The sequence below is a fragment of the Mercenaria mercenaria genome, chromosome 1 (assembly GCF_021730395.1).
Source record: "Mercenaria mercenaria strain notata chromosome 1, MADL_Memer_1, whole genome shotgun sequence".
In the NCBI taxonomy this organism is placed as follows: Eukaryota; Metazoa; Mollusca; class Bivalvia; order Venerida; family Veneridae; genus Mercenaria; species Mercenaria mercenaria.
This window is the reverse complement of record NC_069361.1, coordinates 70,821,901-70,841,828: the sequence shown is the minus strand read 5'-3', so window position 1 is coordinate 70,841,828 and position 19,928 is coordinate 70,821,901. Positions and strand designations below refer to the sequence as shown.

Here is a 19,928-nt window from a genome sequence, read left to right as displayed (position 1 = left end):
CAATACCGTTCTCACAGATTAATATGTATAGCATATTTATGGGGAAAGGCTGAGATACATGTATGATAACTTATTAATACAAGAAGCACAGCATATTAAAGTGAATATATATATATATATATATATATATATATATATATATATAGAGAGAGAGAGAGAGAGAGAGAGAGAGAGAGAGAGAGTATGAGAAAAAATATATGTTCAAACAGTGTCAAAAGTTTAATTATAAACCCGAGCGCTTTCGGCTTTTTAAAAAAGCCTTTTTCAAGGGTAGCATAAATTAAAACAACACAGCAACGGCGTAAATACCGCCTGTATAGTTCGATATATAAATGCTCAATGAACATATCGATCAACAGAATGAGTGATAAATAAAAATAGCGGTTTTATAAAAATAGAGCGTTTTTGATTGGTTCCCTGTATTTTTCCTGAGGATTTCGTTCATTGGTTTTGTGTTTAACGCCGTTTTCAACAGAGAAGGTAGCGGAAAAAGAAAATCTATGTTGTGGTCGATGTTAATTAAAAGCTATGTCCGATTGCCTGAGATGATTTAATATCTGCTAAAATGAACTACTAGTATCTGTGTTTTTAATCTCAGTTGGGAAAATAATGCTTCAGCAGGCTAATCTAGTCTCCCTTATTGATGCCTATAGGTTGTAAGGTGTTGAGACGGCGGATCCAGTAGGTTTCTCTTTCCTTTCTTTGCTTATCCGTCCATCTGTCATTGAATTCAATGCAACACAGTAGGATATCCGCAAAGGTGTGACCCTCCATGTTAAAATGTTCAGCTACCGGCGACCGATTGAATTTGCGTGTTTTCCAGTCAGATCTGTGAAGATTCATTCGCTTTGCTAGCGTCTGTTTTGTTTCCCCGACATATTTTTTGTTGCACTTCCTGCATGTCATAAGGTATATGGCATTTTCTGTTTTGCAATTAGCCATTCCTTTAACAGCAGATTTGCTTCCATTGGAGGAAAGGAATGTGCTGGTGCTTGGCATGGTAGTGCATGTTTGGCATCTTGGGGCACCACAAGGACCTGACTGGTCTGAACTGGTTGTGTCTGTAGCCGACTTGACTTTGGCCCGAACTAGAATGTCTCGCAGACTTTTAGGCCTTCTGTATGCGATGAGGGGTTTCTCAGGGAACATATGATGTTTTTTCTTTAATATCTCACTTATATATATATATATATATATATATATATATATCATTGTTAAAAATTGATTATCAACTTAAGTATTTCATTTAAACAATCTAATTCCAAGTTACTATCTAATGTATAAAGATAATAATATCAGTCTGATTCAGTTTTAAACTTTATACAGAATATAATTATATAAATGTATGAATATAATTCGATGTAAAATAAAAAATGTTGAAATTCTACAGGTCGCCCAACAAGACATAAATGAAAATGTTGCAGGCTCGGTTTAATTGAGCCTGTTGATGGTAATGCCTGTATAAATAATATTTTTGTTACTTTCTTGGTGTCTAGACTCAAAACGAAAGCGAAAGAAGGGGAATCAGGGTGGGAAAAGAAAGAAATGGGGAAGGGTAATGTAAGAAATTGTATATAAAAACGTTGCCGAGTACTTTTATTAAATGGCATGTGCATATCATGTGACATTAAAGCACTATTCTCCGTATACCACACAGAGTCACTAAGGTGAAACCTTAGTATATTTTCACAAATTGATCTAAATATTGCATAATAGTTTGCGCAATGAAATTCTCATTTGCTAGAGATCTGTGTAAAGTAAACAAACATTTTGTCAAATGCAAAATAAAAGAATGTGTTCTGCAACTGAATCAGAAATAGTTTACATTATGGGCAAATTTTATCATATCTATTTCAAAGAAGTTTATTGCTATTACAATAACAGTTCTATAGTAAAGCAAACTCTCCTTGTAGGCTAAACGTTTTTTAATCATTTGACCAGAACTGAAACACACACACATACGCACGCACACGCACACGCACAACACAACACACACACACAGACACACCACATGCGAACTCGCACACACAAGGACACACACGCACGCGCGCATACAAATAAAAGCAAACAAGTTAGACAAAAGGAAAAAAGGAGCACAATAAGTCACTGCTCATGGAGGTTCGTTGAAAAATCACCAGCCGAGATCTCCAGCCAATATATAGCGAGTACCTTAAATCGCTCATAGTAAAAAGGAGAGGGGCACCTGAAACATCTGGAGCGGGGAAAAGGGGGAATAAACAATGTAATACCACCAACATTCAAGGCAATATACAAAACATATAATAAAATTAAAAAAAAAATATGCTGAAAATAGGGGCACCGCCTTGGAATGGTCAGTAACATATATAAAGGAAACTGGGGTTTAAACGCTTTTAAAACGCTATCTTCAACAAGTTAGATAGTGTAAATAAAATAAGTCCACTCTAACATTAGTGACAAAATACCAGAAACATATAAATAGGGTCAATATAAGGTATAGCCACACCAATGTAAGTCATATTAACCGAGCATAGGTTAAAATCAGGAATATAACCTAGGCTATTACTGGGATTTTACTGTTAAGGAATTGCACGGTAGGGTACGGCAGTAACATTATTTTGTTTTGATGTTATTTCTTCTCGCATAATGTTTATCGCTAGATCGTAAAACTTTTACACACTGTAGGCTGATCACTGCCAAATCAAATGTAAGCCTCCGCATGTCAAATCACTCTTTCTTCCTTTCCTCGTGCCCTTTCTTAATAGATCGTGTTTTCTTTTACCCTATCTCGTTTCAGTAGGTTTGTTTAGCATTCTTTCGAAATCGTCATGTTCCTCGAAAATGCACATTAAAAGATAACGGATAGGAAGTAAATACAGCGGGTTTGTTTATTTTAACAAACGGAAGTTTTCTTCTATAAAAGTTAAACCTCCCTTTTTCTCTTAGTAGCGATATAGTTCTTTTGCTTGTAGGAAAATTAAGTTCTCAAAATCCTACTCATGCTAGAAAAATGTCTAAAACCCGTTATAAAGTGGCGTGGATTTTATATTGAAATAAGAGCAGCCGATTTAGTTGATTGTGTCAAAAGCCTTATACCAGCGGCTTTTTTCTTTTAGACCAAGTACTTCGTCGAAAATCAATTAAGATGGCCTGCATTAATCTTGATGTATATAAATGATCGTAAAATGAGCCTTTTTCAACATTTTATGCAATTAAAGACCGATTTGTGTTCAGCTATAGGCTTTTTTTACCAAACTCCTCAAATCATAGAGCCATTAATCTGATTATAAGACTAAATGATGCCTTCAATTTTAGCATAATGCTCATGTTATTAAAATTAGCTGTCTGATTGAAATAGCAATACTTATACGATGAATACTTCAATCAATAGTGCATGAATAATGTAACAAAATTTGAGATATTGCTTGCACAAGGCTAAATTTGTTATTTTTTGAATGTGGGTGACCTGTAATAAATGCGCATTTCTCTTGATTTTCTCAATATTTTGCAACAAAACTAAGCAGATCCTTGTGACATAGGTGTGTCTTGAGCATGGATGCTATTTCTTGTAAAATTAACTTGCAATTTTCTCCCCAAATCGGCTACATGCAGACTAGCAAGATTTTTCACGTATCCTAAATATCATGATCCGATTTTCTGGGGTATTTTAATATAGTTTTATAGCCTATGTATGCAAAATCCGCCCGATATCCGAAAGTAAGGCGTTATACGGTTTTCATGAGTTGAATATATGAGAGTATATTATGAAGGTACAACTGGTTTTGAGGGGATCGATTTAGATGGTTTCTACTTATTGAGTAAACCTTTAACTATGCTTCTTTGTAAATGTTTATATGTACAAAGAAAACATATAAAAACTGCTTTGTTTCTGATTCCAGACGAAGTTATTTCTACACTATTCGGAGTTCCAGTATATTCCGATCCAAGATATCACACACTGAAAAAGTTAGGATTTGGATTAAGTTTCTAGCATCTTATTCTGCATCCGTTTACTTTATTCTCACCTCTCCTTCTGGCACTGTAAACAGACTGCTCAGGGAACAGATTTATGGCTCCCGTCGGACCACAACATGGACAGCCATAACAGTACATTGTTGGGGAGAAAATCCAAATGGAAACTGGACATTAAGTATGGCGAGCCGAGGGGGATTTGGTATGTTTTTATTTATCCTGCATATACTGTGAATTTCTACTTCTTATACAATAGTTATTCTAGCATGCTGTTCAACTGCGAGAATTTTCGAGCCATCAACTTTTTATAAGTGGAAGAAACTAGGAGCTTTTTGTGCAGAGAATATAAATATATTCTTTGCGTCAAGCACCCGCATCCTTATTTAGAGTCAATCCTAAATGCATACAATTTTGAAATATTACAATGTTTAATTTCGAAGAAAGGGCAGATAGACATGATTAACAAAAATGGTCAACAAAAGTCGATATTCTTAATTACTGCTGTTGTTATTATACGCGATGTGTGAGGCTTCAGGTTAATTGCATTAATTTACTTGAGCATTGAATTACGAAAATTTACAATGAAAACCCATTCTAGTTCCCAGAACAACTTTTTATAAGTGGAAGAAACTAGGAGCTTTTTGTGCAGGGAATATAAATATATTCTTTGCGTCAAGCACCCGCATCCTTATTTAGAGTCAATCCTAAATGCATACAATTTTGAAATATTACAATGTTTAATTTCGAAGAAAGGGCAGATAGACATGATTAACAAAAATGGTCAACAAAAGTCGATAAACTTAAATACTGCTGTTGTTGTTATACGCGATGTGTGAGGCTTCAGGTTAAATGCATTAATTTACTTGAGCATTGAATTACGAAAATTTACAATGAAAACCCATTCTAGTTCCCAGAACAAGTCTAGTGATACCCTCTGAAAACACTCAAATTAAATCAGAACATCTAAACCTTGACCTTTATTATCATATCAACTTTTATTTAATTATTCAGCATACAAATCAGTAAGAAAAGTTTTGACCAAGCAATGTCATTTAAATTGTTATTTCAGTTTTTCATCATCTGTATGAATGGAAGTTATATGTTTACGGAACACTATCTGATCCGTTGCAAGATAAACAAAAAGGTAAAGTAACATTTCAAGAAAGCATTGAGACGTCTGGTGAGGATGAATTTGGTAGATTATTTTCTGTTCAGTGTGAGCCTCAATATCACTCGTTAACAGGTGGTGTGAAATCAGAAAAAAACTAAATTTACATTTTATCTTTTAAAAAGTTCAATGTCACTTGCAATTTGACGAAACATTTCAGAGGACAACTTCTCAAGAAAAGTAAAACAACAAACAGTTTGCATGTAAGATATAACACAAACTAGCTTCTCTGTGAAATACAGTGAAATACAGTGAAACACCGCTCGCTCGAGCTCGCAAGGGGATGAGCAAAATGCTCGAGTTATCCATGGGTTCGAGCGACCCGAACATTGACCAACATACGAAGAAAATTGAAGTTTGTTTTACCAATTGTCATCAAGACCATTTGCAGAGGAAACGGTGAGGCGTTATGATAAAACACTCGTGACATTTTCATTAAACGTATTACAAACTTATTTATGGCACATGAAGAAACAGCTAAGAAATTTTATTTCATTTTTTTTTTTTTTTTTTTGAATACTATAATCGAATTCGCAATTTTCTTCTCAAATGAAGATCTCATAATTATCGTCTCATTTTATGAAAGGCTATCTTATTTCCTTATTGCATGTAATTAACTGTTGATTAAAATATTAAGATCTCATAATTATCTTCTCGATCCGCAGAAAAAAGTAATAACTAATAACAATTTTGATCAATAAAATTTTTCTTCCACCTTTCATCAACAATTAATCTCATTATTAGATCAAATATACCGACAAACAAAAATTTAAGATAGCCGGGGAATAGACCATGCAATTCTCACGACGTGCGAAAATTTTAGATTAACCGATACATTCTGACCGCCGAAGGTGTGAAAAACTTTGACATCTCTGCTCGAGTTTGCCGTAAGCAACAAAGAGTAAATTAATACAGAGGGACCAGGTGTCATGCTCGAGTTATCGATGCTCGACCCAGCCATGGTAATTCCACATAGAAAATAGAAGGAAATCGGCCGGGACCACATGAATTGCTCGAGCGAGCCCTGGTGCTCGAGTCATCGATGCTCGAGCGAGCGGTGTTTCACTGTATCATCATTCACCACGTCAACCTATCAACTCTACGCGGCCTTACATTTATCAAGAATTAAACATTTTCTAAATGATCAGATTGAATGCAACGGTATAACCATAGACTGGGCTTTTGCTAAAAGTTACATAGTCTAAACGATCAATTTGAATGCAAACAGCAGGCTAAATTAGCACTGCCCTTTCATTGACAATTCCTCTGCGGTGCTCATAAATGATTAGATAAATATATAGATTTATTCGGCAAAGGAAATTATATAGAATGATTCACAATCAAAATTACATAGAATAGAACAATAAAACCATTGAATACAGCTGTGTAGATTAAGTTATTATTCGGTTAAAATACTGCATTTGGTGATGAAAGCATGAAATTTGGCATGTGTACTCGTCTGAGCCTACTTCTTTAACAAAGACCGTTAGCCACTTGAAAATTCAAAATGGCGGCCATTTTCAATATGGCCGCCACAGGAAGTTGATTTTTGACTTGAACAGACCTATATTGAGTTCCTTTTTGTCAATTATGAGGAAAAGATATCTCCTGAGATGTTTTGAGTATGCAAAACCTATTTTTGATACACAAAGGACTGGTTCCAAAATCCAATATGGCGTCTTTTTTTAAGATGGTCGCCGTTTTATGTAAACAGTACTAATTTGCTACTGACGTTCCTATTTAAATTAATTTTAATGTTATAGTCAAGTAACATATTTGGAGTGTTGAAGGGCAGTTTTTGTCTCGCCTGAGACTTTAGAAACTGACGGCGTACTAAGGCATACCTTTTCAGGTGGCGACAGGTAGTGGCGTCAACTTTAAGTTTTGTTGTTAAGTCTTTTTGTCAGAAACTACTATGCTTATTGAGTTGAAACTTCACACATGCCTTTGTGGTCATAAGGCGCTGTATCAGGCCAAGATCCATAACTCTGACATACATTTTAACAAAATTATTCTCTTCTTTAACTTAGAAATTTCAACGTTAAGTCTTTTTCGCAGAAACTACTGGGTTCATTGGGTTGATTTTGTTACAATGTATGTTAGAGCTATGGAACTTGTCCTGGTACAGCGCGTTATAACCACAAAGGCATGTGTGAAGTTTCAACCCAATAACTTAGTAGTTTCTGAGAAAACGACTTAACATGAAATCTTTACCTACGCCGCCGTCGCCAACGACAAAGCTACGCCTTAGTCCGTCGTCAGCTCCTAAAGTCGCAGGCGAGACAGAAACTGTCCTTCAACACTATCAATATGTTATTTGACTATAACATTAAAAGTAATTTAACTAGGAATGTCAGTGTTAATGGCAAATTAGTACTTTTTATATGAAACGGCGGCTATACTGAGAAAAGACACCTTATTTGACCTAAAACTATGAGTTATTGCCCTTTAATTGTTTAAAAATCCACATATTTGTACATAACAAACTAACCAATTGGTAGAATTTCATCAAACTTCTTTCATTTTTTTCCATTGAACATATATTATCAACATTTGAAGTTGTGTACCCACACCCGGTCACCCCCACCGTCATGGTCAAACCCCCACCCAACAATTACTTTTCCATTTTTTCTTTTTTTTAACCTTAAACCTTTCATGAATGTTTATCAACATGCAAAGCATTCCTTTTTTAATTTTTCAAACCTTCCATGAATATTTATCACACCCTCCCCACCCCCTTCTCACTTGATTGTGCTATCTTAAAGACATTTGATCTTTTAAAATGTAATGAAATTGTTTGCTTCTTGGTAACATCCTTAACTTTTTGCCGGCTATATTTCTTTGCCATTCCTCACCACAAACCCATTCGAAGGGGGATTCCAATTCATTGAATTTGTTTGTATTATTTATTATTATTATTATTATTATCATTATACCAGATTTATATTATTTCAGATGGGTACCTTGGTTCAAGCTGCAACGAAACATATTGCTGGCAACCACATTCTGTTTGTAATGATAAGTCTAAAATATGTGAATGTGAATACGGCAACATAAATGGATTCTGTATAAAGGGTAATACAAATTCATTTTAATTACAAATAAGTTGATGCACACGATAGATATGTTTTAAAACAACTATTAAACTTCTAGGTTGTCTGCCTGTTCTACTCGACAAATCTTTTTATCAGAAATTGCTGGTCCGACTCTAAAATGAGTCACACAAATTATTATTATTATATTATTATTATACCAGATTTATACAGCGCCCTTTTCATGATCAATTACACGTTCAAAGGTAATTTACATAGTTCAAATGCAGCCACACAGGGCGCATAATTCATCCTCTACTAGTACAGACACAGAGCGATCTGACCAGAGGGACAGAGTGAGACAAAGCCCCCACGACAGAGAGATCAGAAATCAGATACAGGCTTGTCCAGCTAACTTAGCCTAGCTCGTTATGAATAGACAGCCTGGTTCTTTAACGTGCCCAGTGTATAGCACTGATACACGCAAGGATTGCCTGGGTTCCTGACCAGTACACCTCTAGTTGGGTGGGAAACACTGAAAAGCGTTTCTGAAAATTCCCGAGTAGCTGCCGGGGATCGAACCCCCGACCTTAGGATTGGAAGGCCAGTGTGCAAACCAATGAGCTATCCGTCCACACAAATGATACTTAGGTGAAAAAGCTTATTGTCAGAAACCGCTTTCTCGATTTTGAATCAGTTTAACACAAATATTCTTCTGTTCACCCTTAGTATAATTGTTTTAATTATTCTAATTTGTCATTACACATGGCCGCCAGAGAGCATGGTCACTTTTCCGATATGTATAAAGTGAAAACTTGAAAAACGTATTGTCAGAAACTGGTGGTCCGAGCTTAGTCTTATAGTTGTATAAAAATGTTCCTTCGTTGACTCTTTAATAAGAATGTTCAAATTATTCTGATTCCTCATAGAAAGATGACAACCCGAGCTGAAAGTAGAAAAAAAGTCTTACATCATCTCCTGCTAAACTGCTGGTCCGATTTTTAAAAAAATACTCTTGGGTAGCCTCTCTGAAGATTGGTCAGATTTGTAAAATAGAGCATCGGCAGCTAGGGGTTGTTGCTATTTTCCCCAATATGTATCAAGCGGGAAACTTAAAACTCTTATTGTTACAAACCGCTGACAAACTTCTAAAATAATTTCACAATATTCTGCAAATTATTCTGATTTGTCAAAAACATGTCTGTCACTTTCCCTGCATGTATTATTGCATTGTAATATTGTCTAATTTTGAAATATATATTTATAGAAATATTCCTTGGATGACCATCTACCAACAATATACATACTATTTTGATTTGTCAAAACATGACTACCAGGAGTAACAATAGAAAAAAAAACGTCCTAATTTCCTCCTAAATTATTGGTCTGATCTTGAATTGCACAGTTCCTTTTGTAAATCTATATTAAATTTGTTAAAACCATTTCGATTAAGAAACATGACTGCCTAGACTGGGTCTACTTTTACCTACATGGCTGTGTAGACAACTTTGAATATCTTCTTCAGGCAAGTTTTTAAGATATTTGGCAGAAACCTTTCCTGTAATACCTGTTTGACATGTGAATTAACTGTTGGTACCTTTTATGTCAAAATGAAATGAGAGCATATATTTCTTAATCAGTAATAAAACACAAGTGTTCAGACTGAATTAAGACATAGCTAAAAGTCATTCTAACATATAGGAATGCTATTAGACCTTTATAACGGACACGGACAATGTAATCGTACAATGTACTATGGTCAAAGTCTGGGGAATGTCTCAAAACACAAAAATTGAAACACGTAACCACAGGGATTTGTTTTATTTTTAAGATATTTTAAAGATTTTCGCGAAATTATCAAGGCACAACATATCTTTATAATTCTTTGCAGTGTTTTCCTCTGCTGCGAATAAATCGTCTCCAATGAGAACACGGACGAAGACTTTATATTTACGTATACATCTAATGAAAAAAAAAACATGTTCAGTTTAATACCTGTAATTTTATTTACTGTCTGCCATTTGATAATTTTTTTTTTTAATTTTGTAAATTTATGAGACTCATTTTGTCAGTCTATCAGCAAACAACGCAATTAAAACAAATTTCATCGTAGTGACAGAAAATACATTCTGAACTAAATTCATTGGACGGTAGCCGTTTCTTTGTATGGGTAAAACAATTTTGACCTCAACTCAAATAGCCCATGGATAGTTTTCTTCACTCAAATAAGTATAGTTTATGGCAGAACATTATCTATTAATTTAGATACAGGACTTTGAACCAAGCAACTGTAATGCAATCACAAGCGGTTTTTAATAACCATGCTATTTCTCAAGTTTGGTGACAATATATCATTCCAAACTTTAGTTATTGACCGAAAAACTTTGTTTCTATTTTCAGAAACAAACATGTTGAAATTAGCTGCATATATGGACAGCTACCTATAATCAAAGTTTTGTGGAACATCTGTTTGTTATTTACAGTAATTGAGTTCAATCAATTTAAGCGAATAAGGATGTCTATATTGAACTCACGCCGACGTTGGTGTCGGTGTTGCTCTTTGCTCTCGGGTCAAAGTTGGCCACCTCCTTAATTTCCATATAATCATTAAACCTTATATTTTGTAATAGCGTTGGTTGAATGTTTAGATGAACCTCCTCAATGCCTTTTTACTACAGTGACTATAATAAAAAAGAATCATTTCTTCAGGACTGATCTTGTTAAAGGGTAAATATTTCATAAATTATGCTCCAACCCTTTATGCATACAAGCGGCAATGGCTTCATCTCAAAAGTGTAAATAGACAAGTAAGAACAAACAGTGAACCACATTATTTATTTTGTAAAAATTTAAGCTTTTCAAATAAATAGGTACCATTTCTGTGAAATACTAATGTTGTACAAACCACAACGGAATATATTGCAAAACTTAACTTTCGTTTTGAACATGACCTAAATCGCTACTCTCAAAAGCGCTAACGTTAAACAGTAAACCTCTGAAAATCAATCTTCATAAATGTAAGTTACAGTCATTTATGATTAGAACTATATTGCACGTTTATTTGAAATAAGGTTCCAAACTGTTACAGAAAGTAGTATTTTTTACTACTAAGAGCCTCCTCGGAAGTATCATTTATTAGCAATATCCTCCACTACCTTGCTAGCCACCAAAAGTATGTAGATCCAGGGTTTACAGGTCGTGTTATGGCTGATATTGTTTCTAAATATCATTTTACCTCAATCTCACTGTCTCTTACATCCTGACCACCAAAACATGGACAACAAATAAATAAGTTTTATGTTCTTCTTATATTTTAGTATTCTCCCAAACACACCCAGAACCTTTAACCTCCCTAGATACACTCCTACACTAACCGTCAGTTATTTTTTAATTTCTATTCATATTCCTTTCTTTTTCAATTCCTTGTTTATCCCCCCACCAAAGGTGAAGGGGATATTAGAAATGCTCTCCGTCCGTGCGTCCGTCCGTCCGTCCGTCCGTCCGTCCGTGCGTCCGCAACGATCTTTGTCCGGACCATAACTCCAAAAGTACTTGAGGGATTTTCTTCAAACTTCATACACTGATAGAACACATTGGGAGGAAGTGCAGTGTGCAAGAACAATAACTCTACCTTGCCTATTTTTTGAGTTATTCCCCTTTATCTTATTTTCTTAAAAAATTTTGTCCGGAGCATAACTCCAAAAGTACTGGAGGGATTTTCTTCAAACTTCATACACTGATAGAACACATAGGGAGGAAGTGCAGTGTGCAAGAACAATAACTCTACCTTGCCTATTTTTTGAGTTATTCCCCTTTATCATATTTTCTTAAAACATTTTGTCCGGAGCATAACCCCAAAAGTACTGGAGGGATTTTCTTCAAACTTCATACACTGATAGAACACATTGGGAGGAAGTGCAGTGTGCAAGAACAATAACTCTACCTTGCCTATTTTTTGAGTTATTCCCCTTTATCATATTTTCTTAAAAAAATTTGTCCGGAGCATATCTTCTTCATGCATGGAGGGATTTTGATATATCTTGGCACAAATGTTTACCACCACGAGGCGGAGTGTCATACGCAGGAACCAGGTCCCTAGGTCTAAGGTCAAGGTCACACTTAGAGGTCAAAGGATACAAGAATTAAAACCTTGTCCGGAGCATTTCTTCTTCATGCATTGAGGGATTTTGATATAACTTGGCACAAATGTTCACCACCACGAGACGGAGTGTCATGCGCAAGATCCAGGTCACTAGGCCTAAGGTCAAGGTCACACTTAGAGGCCAAAGGTCAGATACAAGAATGACTTTGTCCGAAGCATTTCTTCTTCATGCATAGAGGGATTTTGATGTAACTTGGCACAATTATACACCATCATGAGACGAAGTGTCATGCGCAGTTCCCTTCTTTAGAATTACTTCCCTTTGTTGTTACTTTAAATAGCTTTTATTGTAACTTTTTCATTACTAGTCGTAGGGAAAAATCGAGACCACTTTTCTGTAGTACAACAAATATGCTAAATCCAATTTTGAGGTGTATTTTGACCAGTCTCTTCCTGATAAAGATTTTTGTGTGGACTTGCAATTTTTTTTTTTTTTTTTTTTTTTTTTTAAAGATTAACTTCCCTTAGTTGTTACTATAAATAACTTATATTGTAACATTTTTATAATTGACCCTAGGGAAAAAACAAGACCACTTTTCTGTGGTACAGCATAGATGTTACTCTCCAGTTTTAGGTGTATTTTATTAATTTTATTATATATAAGGTATCTCTACCTAGTAAGGAGTTTTTTTGTGGACTTTAAAAAACAAAAGACTTACAATGATTACTAAACAACCACAAAATTAACATTCCATTCGCAAATACAGCTGCCCGGTGGGGGGATTAGCCATGTCTGACATGGCTCTTGTGTATATTTAGAACACCCACCCTTTCCCAAACAATTACAAATACGTCAAAGATCTGTGTTTTTCTGTAAGCATATACAGCATGCAGCTTTGCAGGGTTAAACTTTACCTCTACACAATTTAAAAGAAAATGCGCTATAATTATGATTATACATATTCTCAATACACACTAAGTACAACAAGTTACCATGATTCCTAAAACATGTTTGAGAAAACCTCCAAATTTGACCGAAGTACAGAGTACGTTTACATTTACATTTCCATGTCCGTGTCCGTGATAAAGGTATATTACGTATAGCTGGAGTGAGATTAAACAAAAACAAGAAGAGCAACTTTTCCTATTTAATGCAAAATATTTTTAATAAAGGGAGAAGGTAATAATAGCGACTCGCTCTCGCTGCATACTATGTTTTTACATATATTTAAATATCCACTTCAGATTACAAACATTTTTACTTGTAATAAGAATACTGTTAATTCTGTCAAACAATTGCAATAGTGCGTATGTCATCAATTAGAACTGTCCTTAACTTGATATAAAATTCAGCAATTAATACTACCTATTGATTAAATCGCCAACAATATCAGTCTCAAATTAGACAAGAAATTATTATTGGCCCAATAATGAAATATGTGTATATTGGTATATTTGTGTCAAATGATACTGTAGATGGTGACATAGGAGCGACGTGTGGACGAACAAAGCATTGCACAAAAGAAAATGCAATATGTAGCAATATGACTGACACGTGCGAATGTAAAGTAGGGTACCGTGCCTTAAATAGTAAATGTATTAAAGGTGAGTTTGCTTCATTATTACAAAGTATGACTTTTACGTTTAATATAGTTTTCAAACGGTTAATATATCTGTTTAAACATTAATCATTTTAGATTAATTGCAGTGAAAGCGAGTTGTAAAAATTACCAAAATAAACTTTGGAAATTTCAGATTAGTACTCTTGCCTATTGTTTCGCTTATTATGATGTTTGATATACAAACTATATAAATTACATGTAATTGTACTTGAAGTGGTAATGAAAAAAAGGAAGCAATGATACAATAGAGGTAAATCGTCAAATGACGTTCAAATGAACTTTGTATTTCAGATGGAGACTACGGTGGCAAATGTTTGATGAATGGAACATGCACTGGCAGTGACATTGTATGCGACACATATCTGGAAACTTGTGTAAAATGCAGCAGCAATTCTAACAAAATCGGAAACAAGTGTAGGAAAGGTAATGTTGAATAGTTCACTGTATTTGTACGGAACCTTTTGTTATTCTTTATTTACTTTAATGACCGAATGTAAGACATATTAATATATCAACAACAAATTGCAATAAAACATCTACTTTTGCTGTCATTCTATAACGAATTTCAAGAGACTAAAGACTTTAATAAACCTCAAAATATCAATATCAGAATTTAAGATAATAAAATCTGTAAGAAGATCCTTTGGAAGCGTAGAGGAATTCTATTACACAGATATTGAATGGAATCCATGATCCCAAAGGACCTGAAAATATATCAACAATGAATTATTCAAGTGATTTCAAATGTTTGACTAGACTACAAGTTATACTAGATGTAGATATAATGAAGCAAAGAAAACGAAAAATTAAATCTAGTTTTAAGTGTCATCAAATTAAAATATCTAGTCAGTACAAGATGTTGATGTTTTGATACTTGTTTCATTTTCCTAATAGTTCATAACGATTAATTTTTCAAAAAGTTGCTTACAGACTAGAAAAGTCTACCTTCTTAAACCTGATTGCACAAGGAAATGTGTCAGCAAAGAATGAAATCGAGTACTTGCTTTTGTTGGTTTCACACAAGTAGTCAGTAACAACACAAGTTGTGCATGGTGCATGTTAGGTTCTTTCAAAAAATAATTTGCAGAGTTATGGGACTTTGCTTTCTGTTACTATTCTATATACATAGAGTCTGCATACGCAATCTTGTGCGCGCCTAATCTGCTGAACCCATGCACACAATTTAATGAAACTTAACAAAAATGATCAGTAGTAACCCAGTTGTACATGGTACATGTTAGGTTCTTTCAGAAAAAAATCTGCACAGCTATAGTACTTTATTTTTTGTTAATATACTATTTATATAGACTCTGTATACATACTGTCCACATAATTCTTATGCAATCTTGTTTGAGTCAAACTGCAATGTACTGTGTCAGTGCTTGCGGGGGTACATTCATCACCTTCAGTGATAGCTCTTTTTTAGAAGTGTTTTTCTTTTATTAGAACACATGTGTTTTTGTTTTCTATTTCAGTTGGATTTGTCGGCGGAAAATGCTTCTCAAATAGCAGTTGTTTCGATGATGGAGCATTTTGTGACAATAGTAACAATACATGTGTCATTTGTTCAAAATACCATACTGCAATAGACGGAAACTGTATTAAAGGTAAATCGACTATTTTAACATTTAGCCTGCTATTTTCTAAAATGGACTGGTCCATCATCCTATTTGGGCAGTATCATTTATTATTCGTAGGGGTTTTCACTGAAAATTGATTGACTGAGTAGCGAACAGTGCAAACCATGACCAGCCTGCACGAATAATTCTAATGGACCCAGAATGTCTCTGACAGTCAGTGGTTTATAGTAAGTAGTGTTTAAGTGCCTTAAACAATATCGCAGTTCCAGCTACAATACATGATCAAACTTCCGGTGTACATTGTCAAACACTTAGGTCTCTGCTAAGCTGAAAGTGTTCAATGGGAATGGTGGCTCTATGGCTTTGTTTGGGGTGCTTCCGGGAAATCTACACTTAACTTTAATCTTTTGACTATATTTATTTCCTTAGTCAACATATACATTGTACATGAAACTTGCATCAACAAATTGATATAAAATCAAGTTTTATCTAGTGAAAAGTTCATGAGTTCTTATTTCATAGAGAACTCATTTAACATTTCATCTTTGCGTCAGTATTGGCTACAAATGATTGTAATATTAGTTACATTGACGATAGCTCAGTTTGTTACTGTAGCAAAAATACATGTGTAATTGTTTTGTTTTTTTTTGTTGTTTTGTTTTTGTGTATTGTTTTTTGTTGTTTTTTTTTCTTGTTTTTTTTTAGGTATCGAATTGTAATAGATGCTAAACGTATAAAGATATTCAAATTTCTGCTCTTAAAGTCACAATTAAAGGTTCTTTTCGTCTTTATACATTTCTAGTTATTTGGCAGATTTTGAACGCTTTGCGTAATACAAGTGCATTTATTTTTCTTAGTTTTTAAAAGAGAAGTTAAAAGCTGTGAAGAAATGTTACAAACAAATTAATATTGGTTTTAATCTTAATAACAGTATTTTTTCAATTTTTGCTGAAGTGCTATTTTGCCCTGTACTTTTTTCTATAGCATGAAAATATTTGATGCAGAAAAACTTATCTTGCACAGGAAAAAGGCATGAAATACAATCACTTATTGAGCTGCTATTTTCAAACCCTACTGACTTTGGATTTGAAATGAATACAGTTCTATACAATGTATTTTAATAATAAAATGTATTCTTGAAATAATATTTGAAAGCATACATTTTTACTTTTATATCATTCAAATGAGTAAAAACTGTAGTAATAGTGGTTATCTATAATTATATGTATACCAGTATTTGCATACTCATTCATGTTTTTATGATTTAACTGATTATTATTATCATCATTTAACATATGAATACAGAATAGCCTTAATGAAGTGAACAGCTACTAACTCAAGTAAGAATCAAATTGTATGATGCAGGATATTAATAATACTATCCCAAGAACAGCCCACTGGCAATAAGTTGAGTTAAAGGGCAGGGAATGCCTGAAAATAAGTTTATTTCATACGAAAATCATCCTCAAACCTGTCATAATACTGGAAGAATTTTTAAAATTGGACCGCTATTGAAAAAGATATGGCAGTTTGAAATTTAAAAAAAAAGAATGGCTGATCCTGGTGGCAGCCATTTTAATATATTTCTGACGTCATTTACACACTGCTGAATTCTTTATTTAGTAAATAACTTTAAATAAGATTAATTTCATACATAAAGATTAAAGAGGATGTAAAACAAGGTAATTAATTTCATTATTGCTGAAAAAAGTAGAGAAATTAATTTACAGAAATAAGTAAATACAGTTCAAATATTTTTTATGTGTCTAAAAATTAAATTAATCCGCCATTTTGTTTTTGTTGCCATGGAAACAAAATGGCCACATTTTTTTCAAATATTTAAATGCTCATAAGTTTCATATTATTAAGCCGATTTTGATTATTTCACTCCTTTAAATGATTTAAGAAATCCCAGAAGAAGGAAACAATATAAGAATAGCATTGCCTTTCCCTTTAAGTTCTGCACTTACAAGGCTCTTCTTAGGGCGTTACCTGACGTTTGAAAGGTATATGCATCTGCAAGGGACCGGTGTTTTGGACGGGGTACCTCCACCAGCCAGCGGCCCCACAACCCTTCTGCTGGTGGGGTATGGAGGCCTCTCTCGGAAAAATGTGAAATTTAAACTAGAAATGGTGAAATCTGGCTCATGCAGACCTAGATAATAGGGTCAAAATCGTACAAAAAGCGTATATCCGCCTTATGTACATGATGGTACATTTTTTAATAGTTTTTTTCATGAAAGTTGGTCAGTAGGCATTTTATGATGTGTTCATGATTTCTTTCGATATAAGATCATAAACGACCATGAATAAGGTCACAAGTACAATTATAACGATATTTGGTTATTACTGGCTCTTGGTTGAACTCCTCATTATTGTTATCTTTTTGGTTGATTCTAGCACATTTACAAAATGTAACGAAACTCATACAGTTTAAAGGATAATCAATTTTGGAAAATAGTAGTACACATTTGTACAGGTAACATTGAAGTAGAAATATATGTGCAGTTGAAACTAGACTGTAGTTAGTGTAATGAATGATGGAATGCATATTGGGAGTGGAGTTTTCCCCTCTAGCGAGAATTTATAGGGCATCCACTGAGAAAATTTGAAGGATTTTGGGACTTATTCGAAGGATTTGTTGGTATACCTTATACACAATCAGGGGAAACGTGCATTTGTCCGAAATGAATGGAATAAACTATTCAGTTTTAACAATGACATCAACTTTATTATCCAGGAAAACAGTATCGGGAGACATTCACCATAAAAACAATAGTATGAACTTTTTATAATTTTAAATAACTCATATGGTATATTTTTTATACATAAACTGCAAAAATAAAAACTTTCGAGTGGTCATATAACTCGATTGGCTACGGTTGTTTACACACCTCACACGATTAAAGTTTATATCGTCGTTAATGGTAACATGTGGCGCGTAATTATTTTGCGCTTCAAGTCTTTGACATCACTTATATTTAAATGGTAATGTAATTTTGAAAGTAACAGTCACGTATTTTCAGAAATGACAACATCAGATAAGTGCGCGGCGCTGAAAGTATTAAACGTATTTTGTCGCCCTCTCTTTGAATCACTCGCCCAACCTTCCTTAAAACGTTTGTGCAACGTAAAGACAAGTATCCTGCTAACATTTGCCCGACTTCCAGAATTTTCCACGTCCCGTTTTGTTTGTGAAGGAGTCATAGTGCGACCTACACAATATTTTATTAATACTTTCTGCGCCGCGAACTTATCTGACGTCGCAATTTCAGAAAGTGCGTGCGACCGTTACTTTCAAAACTACATTACCATTTTAAAGCAAGTGATGTCAAAGACTTGAAATGCAACATAATTACGTGTCACACGTTGCCATTAAAGATGATATAAATTCTAATCCTGAGATGTATATCGAGTAAGTAACATGAGTTTAAATGGAAGCCTCTTCTTTTTTATAGGAGGAAAACTGAGAGTGCGCCGACTAGCACTGACTGCCGTCCATTATTTAAATAATACTCAAATAATATGAAAGGTATTCAGTTCTAAACTATATAGTCCTGTCGAGTGTACATTGAAATAACACCAGTTAAAACAATTATTTCATGCGTCGCTTATTTTCGAAATAATAAAAATGTTCGCGATTTTCTGGGACAACCCTAGTACTTGTTACTTAAGATACTAAAGGTTACCGAAAAATGAACGAGCAACTATTAATAATACCAAAGTTTACTACGAAAAGTAACAATTCAAATATCTTGAAATGTTAAATTTAAAGTCCGATCAAATATGCAAGAATAGTTCAAATTTAATTCCAATCAGAATTAATTCCAAATTTCTCACACAATTAATATTGTATTTAATATATCCAAAGTATCTAAATCCCCTCTTTAAAACTATTTTCAATCCATAATGTTAATATAAATCTATTAAATGTTCAATTTCCAAACTGGTAATATTTTTATCAAGAAATACAGGAAAATTTATCACTAAAATTTTAGTAAGGTACTACTTGTCCACAGACAGCTTCATGAAATGTTCCAACACTTTCATGTATACCAACAACACAAAAAAGTTTCTGGAAAATCAGAATAACCCAGACTTGAAAATAATATATCATGTTTATTAGTATTTATGATGGAACATTCTTGAAAACCGTAGATTGAATATAAATGACTTGTTGACATACATGCTGTCTCAAAGCTAGGACAGGCTTTATAGTAAACAGTGAGTTATTAACAAAAATCAAATTAAGCATAGTGGGGAATGACACGTACATATAAACAATTCATCTCTTAGTTACAACTTCTGGACATGGTTTTTGCTTTATAACATTTTTCATTTAAAGGACATAATATAGACGATACTCTAGAAACTTTAAGGCGCCAGTAGAGATCTTTCTGGAAAGTCTTTTGAGGCACATGTGATTATTTGTTAAATAAATTAAATGCAATTTTAGTTTCATTTTTCATCACT

At 33.9% G+C, this 19,928-nt stretch overlaps 1 protein-coding gene across 1 annotated transcript in view; it reads left to right on the top strand.

Annotated features, from left to right (window-relative positions):
* Positions 1–19,928, top strand: part of LOC123565614 (proprotein convertase subtilisin/kexin type 6-like) — a 152,617-nt gene that overhangs the window by 18,042 nt on the left and 114,647 nt on the right. Inside the window, exons 12-17 of the mRNA XM_053550417.1 lie at positions 3,879–4,153; positions 5,021–5,095; positions 8,075–8,194; positions 13,730–13,858; positions 14,167–14,298; positions 15,351–15,482. Of these exons, the coding sequence (XP_053406392.1) occupies positions 3,879–4,153; positions 5,021–5,095; positions 8,075–8,194; positions 13,730–13,858; positions 14,167–14,298; positions 15,351–15,482 (863 nt within the window). The remainder of the gene's footprint in view (positions 1–3,878; positions 4,154–5,020; positions 5,096–8,074; positions 8,195–13,729; positions 13,859–14,166; positions 14,299–15,350; positions 15,483–19,928) is intronic.